Below are 6281 nucleotides of genomic sequence, written 5' to 3'. Positions count from 1 at the left end.
TAGGAAGCTAGGAAAATGAGGCGGGGTAGCTCTGTTGATTAAGGATGACAGTAAGTAGTGAGAGATGACGTTAGCTCAAAAGAGCAAGATGTAGAATCAATTTAGGTAGAGATAACAAATAGAAAAGGTAAGGGGGCTCTTCTGGGAGTAGTTTATAAGCCACCTTACAGTAGCTATAGTGTAGGACAGAGCATACAGGAATAAGTAAATAGGGTGTATGTTATGGCACAGCGATTGGTAAATGCTGAGCTGCTCAAATCCCAGGGGGAAACTTGAAACAGCTGCCACAACTGTTTTTGCAATTTGTATTTAAATCTCGAGATGCATGCCTTGAATTCACTGAGTCTTAGAGGTTATTTACAAAACTAAATTAAACATTTATTAATAAAAGAAATGATTTAAGCACATACATAGGTCTGCAAATTATTACTATGATAACTCCTACCCCCCCTAATTAATCTATCTACCAATTACACCTCTGTTAAGGCAACAGTAAAACAAGATAGATTTCAACAGACCCAGGCAAAGCATACAATACCCTGGACAGGGGTATTCAGAGTGAATTTTCTTAGCTTTGGTAACTATAGGCAGCAGCTTGGTACATAGAGGCTGAAGGATTTTCACACTTGTTGGATCTTTGAATGCTTTCTTCCTTACGAAAAAACCTAATTTCCTTTGTACACAATTCTCCCTTTTTAATGTAAATCCTATTGTTCAAATATATCTTTGTAGCTTTACTTTTTCCATAACATAAGTCTTTCATAGCACACATATTATCAGTAATCTTTGGGAAAAATAAACACACTGTTTGGCTTAGCCTCTGTTGGCTTGGTGTAACACCTTTCCATCTCCTTGATATTCACGACTCAAGTTTGTCTAAAAGTACAAACGTTCTTCACACCTCACATTCAAAAACTTTAGTCATGTTTACGTATTTAGCATTTCAAACCTAGTTTCCCTTCTGATGCATCAAAGAACCCAGAACAGCTGTTTGTAATTCAATTAAAGCCCACACACACACACACATACACCTACACACAGAGAAACTAATCCAAACCCCATTATTAACCTACCTTTACAATAAATTACAATAATATTATAAAAATAATTATATTTTCATGACATGTGTAAGAAAGGTACCACAATAATCATGGGTGACTCTAATCTACATATAGGTTGGATGAATCCGATTGGCAAAGGTAACCTGGAAAATAGTTCATGGAGTATATGTCTGAAAAGGGCGTGGAGAGCGGGAGAGACTTCAGTTTAAAAAGGGCGCGGAGAGCGGGAGAGACTTCAGTTTAAAAAGGGCGCGGAGAGCGGGAGAGACTTCAGTTTGAAAAAGGCATGAAGAGTGGGAGAGACTTCAGTTTGAAAAGGGTGTGGAGATTGGGAGGGACTTCAGTTTAACTTTGGGACAGAGAGGTTAAAACAGCGAGATTTTGGGACAGAGAAGTTAAAACAGCGAGACTTGAGAGGGAGAGGTTAAAACAGCAAGACATTGGGACGGAATGATTAAAGCAGCAAGACTTCAGGACAGAGAGGTTAAAATAGCGAGACTCAAGTATGAATAAGGATAAAATAAAAGCAAGGGTCCATATTCTATTTAGTTAAGATATGTCTGGGGAGCTCAGTCCTATGGTTTGCTCATCCTGCGCTATGTGGCAAATTCTAGATGCTCCTGCAGGCCTGGGTGACCATGTGTGCAGGAGATGCTTCCTACTGGAGCAACTCGAGCTTCGGGTTTTGGAGCTTGAGCAGCAGCTGGAGGCACTACAGTGCATTCACGAGGCTCAGAAGTTCATTGATAGCACATTTCAAGACATAGTCACCCCGCAGCTTAAGGAAATGTGAGCAGAGAGGGAATGGGTGACCGCCAGAGAGAAGAAGGGGACCAGGCAGGTAGTGAGGAAATCCCCTGGGTACATCTTGCTCGCAAACTGTTTTTCAGCATTGGAAAACAGTGAGAATGACGGTTCCTCTGTGGAGGCCAATCAGAGCCAAGGCCATGGCACTGTGGGTGGCCCAGCTGCTCAAGGGGGTTGGGGGGGGGCGGGGGAAGAAGTATGGAAGGGCAATATCGGTAAGGGATTCATTAGTGAGGGGAGTAGACAGCCGCTTCTGTGGTTGGTATGTTGATGGTATGTAGCCTCCGGGGTATCAGGGTCAAAGAATGTCACAGAACAGCTACAGGGTATTCTGAAGGTGGAGGGTGAACAGCCAGAGGTTATGGTCCATGTTGGGACTAATGACGTAGGAAAAAAGAGAAATGAGGTCCTGCAAACAGACTTTAGGGAGTTAGGTAGGAAATTGAAAAGCAGAACTTCAAAGGTTGTAATCTCTGGATTACTCCCGGTGCCACACAATAGTGAGCATAGGAACAGAAGGGTGGAGCAGATGAATGTGTGGCTGGAGAAGAGGTGCAGGAGGGAGGGCTTTAGATTCCTGGGGAATTGGGACCATTTCTGGGGGAGGTGGGACCTGTACAAGTTGAACAGTTACATCTGAACAGGAATGGGTCCAACATCCTCGTGGGGAGGTTTACTAATGCTGTTGGTGTGGATTTAAACTAAATAGGCAGGGGGATGGGATCCTGAAAAGTAGTTCAGAGGGAAGAGAAGCTGAGATGGAATTAGATGTTAAAATGCTAGTAAGTGAGTCTGGAAGGCAGAGGAAACATAGTCTAGATGACAAAGAAGTGAGTTTAGCAAGACTAAATGGAATATATTTTAATGCAAGGAGCCTGAGGAATAAGACAGACAAGCTGAGGGCACAGATAGGCACATGGGAGTATGGGATCATAGCTATGATGGAGACTTGGCCAAAAGAAGGATAGGATTGGCAGCTCAACATTTCTGGTTATAAGGTATTCAGATGAGATAAAAAGGGGAATAGAAGAGGAGGGTGGGTCACAATATTGATTAAGGAATCAGTTGTAGCAGTGAGGAGGGATGAAATCTTGGAAGGATCATCAAATGAAGCCATATGGGTAGAAGTAAAAAACACAAAGGGGCAAACACACTGTTGGGTGAGTACTATAGACCCCCAAACAGTCAGGAGAGATAGAAGATCACATATGAAATCAAATTTCAGAGAAGTGTAAGAATAATAAGGCAGTAATAGTAGGGGATTTTAACTATCCAAATATTAACTGGGCAAATATTAGTGTGGAAGGTAGAGAGGGAACGAAATTCTTAAGTTGCATCCAGGAGAACTTTTTTAGCCAGTACATAGCCTAACAAGGGAGAGGGCAGTTCTGGACCTAATATTCAGAAATGAGCCAGGCAGGTGGAAGGTATATCAGTAGGGGAGCATTTTGGAGATAGCAACCATAGCTCAGTTAGATTTAGGATAGTTACAGAAAAGAATAAGGTTGGGCCAGGAATAAGAGTTCTAAACTGGGGAAAGGCTAATTTTACTAAGATGAGATATGATTTGGCCCAAATAGACTGGGAGCAGCTACTTGCAGATAAAACTGTGCCAGAGCAGTGGGAGGCATTCAAGAAGTTAATAGCGAGAATACAGGGCAAATATGTTCCCGTAAAGACAAAGAGGGGGGACCAAGTCCAGGGAACTTTGGATGTCAAGGGACATAAAGATTAGGATTGAGAAGAAAGAGAAGCTTTTGGCAGATACCGAAATTAGGGCTCAATAGAGCAGAGCCCCTAGAAGAGTATTAAAAATGCAGGGGAGAACTTAAAAATCTAAATTAGGAAAGCTAAGAGAGTGCATGAGAAAGCATTGATGAGTAGAATAAACCCATAGGGTTTTTTTTAAAGTAAATAAAGAGCAAGAGAACAACTAGGGAAGGAGTAGGGCCAATTCGAGACCTTAGAGATAATCTGTGTGTGGACCTGGAAGACGTGAGTACAGTCCTCAATGAATACTTTGTGTCAGTTTTCACAATGGAAAAGGACGAAGCAGGTATAAACATCAGGCTTGATGACAGTGAAAAATTAGAAGAAATTAGCATAGAGAGAGAGGAGGTACTAGCAGGCCTGGATGAGATGCATCCCAGGCTGCTGACAGAGGCAAGGGAAGAGATATCAGGGGCCCTGGCAGTAATTTTCAAATCCTCTCTGGCCATAGGTGAGGTGCCAAAGGACTACTAATATTAAACAAGGGAGGAAGGGATAGACCAGGAAACTACAGGCCAGTCAGTCTAACCTCAGTGGTGGGGAAGTTACTAGAAAGAATTCTGAGGGACAGAATATATCCGCTCTTGGAGAGACGCAGATTAATCAAGAATAATCAGCATGGATTTGTTAAGGGAAGGTTGTGCTTGACAAATATGAGCAATTTTTTTGAGGAGGTAACCAGGAGTGTTGAGGAGGGTAATGCTATTGATGTCATCTACTTGGGCTTTAGCAAGGCTTTTGATAACGAGCCTTATGGCAGACTGGTCGAGAAAATGAGAGCACATGGGATCCAAGGCAAAGTGGCATGTTGGATCCAAAATTATCTGAGAGGCAGGAAGCAGAGGGTGATAGTAGAGGCATGTTTCTGTGACTGGAAACCTGTTTTCACTTTTGGAGCCTTTGCTGTTTGGGGTGTACATAAATGATTTGGGCTTAAATGTAAGGGGTATGATCAAGAAGTTCGCGGATAGCAAGAAAATTGGTAGAGTGATAAGTAGTGAGAAGGATAGCCGTATACTGCAGGAAGATATCAATACACTGGTCAGGTGGGCAGAGCAGTGGCAATGGAATTCAACATGAAAAAGTGTGAGGTGATCATTTGGGGAGGGCTAACAAGGCAAGGGATTATACTATGAAGGATAGGACCCTGGAAAGCACTGAATATCTGAGAGACCTTGGTGTGCACAACCATAGATCCCTGAGGATAGAAGGGCAGGTAGATAAGGTGGTTAAGAAGGCATATGGGATACTTGCCTTTATTAGCTGAGGCATAGAATACAAGAGCAGAGGAGTTATGCTGGAACTGTATAAAATGCTGGTTAGGCCACAACTGAAGTACTGCATGCAGTTCTGGTCACTGCATTATAGAAAGGATTTGATTGCACGGAGAAGGTGCAGAGGAGATTTATCAGGATGCTGCCTGGGCTGAAGGGTCTGAGCTATGAGGAAAGATTGGATAGGCTGGAGTTGTGTTTTCTTGGAGCAGTGAAGGTTGAGAGGGGACCTGATAGAGGTGTATAAGATTATGAGGGGTGAAGATAGGGTGGATAGGAAGGCACATTTTCCATTAGTAGAACCAGGGGGCATAGATTTAAGATAAGAGGGAACAGACTAAGAGGGGAGTTGAAGAGAAATATTTTCACCCAGAGGATGCTGGGAGTCTGGAACTCACTGCCTGAAAGGGTGATTGAGTCAGAAGTTCTTGTAGCATTTAAGAAGTATTTAGATATTTGCTTGCATTGCCATAGCCTCCAGGGCTATGGGCCAAGTGCTGGAAAATGGAATTAGTGTTGTCAGATCTTTGTTGACCAGCATGGACATGATGGGCCAAAAAGCCTTATTCTGTGCTGTAAACATCTATGACTCTATGAGTATACAATTTCTTAGAGTAGTACATTCTAAGCCAAAAAGGGAGCAAGCTATTCTAGACCTGGTAATGAACAATGGGGCAGGGTTAATCTTTAACATCATGGTAAAGCAGCCTCTAGGTGACAGCAGTAATAAGACAATAGAATTTCAAGTTCAGGTTGAAGGTGAGATGCGTGGGTCAAAGATTTGTGTTTTTAAACTTGAATAAAGGTGCTGGAAAAACTATTAGACATAAAGGCTAACAAGTCCCCAGGACCAGATGACCTGCATCCTAGGATCTTAAAAGAAGTGACTGCAGAGATAATAGAGACATTGGTTATAATCTTTCAAAATTCCTTAGAGTCTGGAATGGTCCCAGCAGATTGGAAAATAACAAATATAACACCTTTATTCAAGAAACGAAGGAGACAGAAAGCAGCAAACTACAGAGCAGTTAGCCTAATACCTGACATAGGGAAATTGCTGGAGTCCATTATTAAGGAGGTTATAGCAGCATATTTAGAAAAACTTAATGGGATCAAGCAGAGTCAACATGGTTTTATGAAAGGGAAATCATGGTTAACTAATTTATTAGAGTTCGTTGAGGAGGTAACAAGCAAGGTAGATAAAGGGGAACTTATAGCTCTGGTGTACTTGGATTTCTAAAAGCTATTTGATAAGGTGCCGCATCACAGGATAAGAGTACATGTTTTTAGGGGGTAACATATTAGCATGGATAAAGGATTAGTTGGCTACAGGAAGCAGAGAGTAGGAATAAATGGGTCTTTTTCGGGT

The 6281-nt window shown here is 42.2% G+C and overlaps 1 protein-coding gene across 1 annotated transcript in view; it reads left to right on the top strand.

Moving 5' to 3' along the window:
- Positions 1-1150: 1150 nt before the first annotated feature.
- The window catches only part of LOC121289658 (hyaluronan-binding protein 2-like), a 71631-nt gene continuing 66500 nt past the window's right edge, over positions 1151-6281 (top strand). The window contains exons 1-3 of the mRNA XM_041209283.1: positions 1151-1199; positions 1676-1850; positions 5526-5671. Of these exons, the coding sequence (XP_041065217.1) occupies positions 1151-1199; positions 1676-1850; positions 5526-5671 (370 nt within the window). The remainder of the gene's footprint in view (positions 1200-1675; positions 1851-5525; positions 5672-6281) is intronic.

This window comes from Carcharodon carcharias, chromosome 17, assembly GCF_017639515.1.
Source record: "Carcharodon carcharias isolate sCarCar2 chromosome 17, sCarCar2.pri, whole genome shotgun sequence".
Taxonomy (NCBI): Eukaryota; Metazoa; Chordata; class Chondrichthyes; order Lamniformes; family Lamnidae; genus Carcharodon; species Carcharodon carcharias.
The sequence above is the reverse complement of the archived record's forward strand: the minus strand, read 5'-3'. Positions and strand labels throughout refer to the sequence as shown.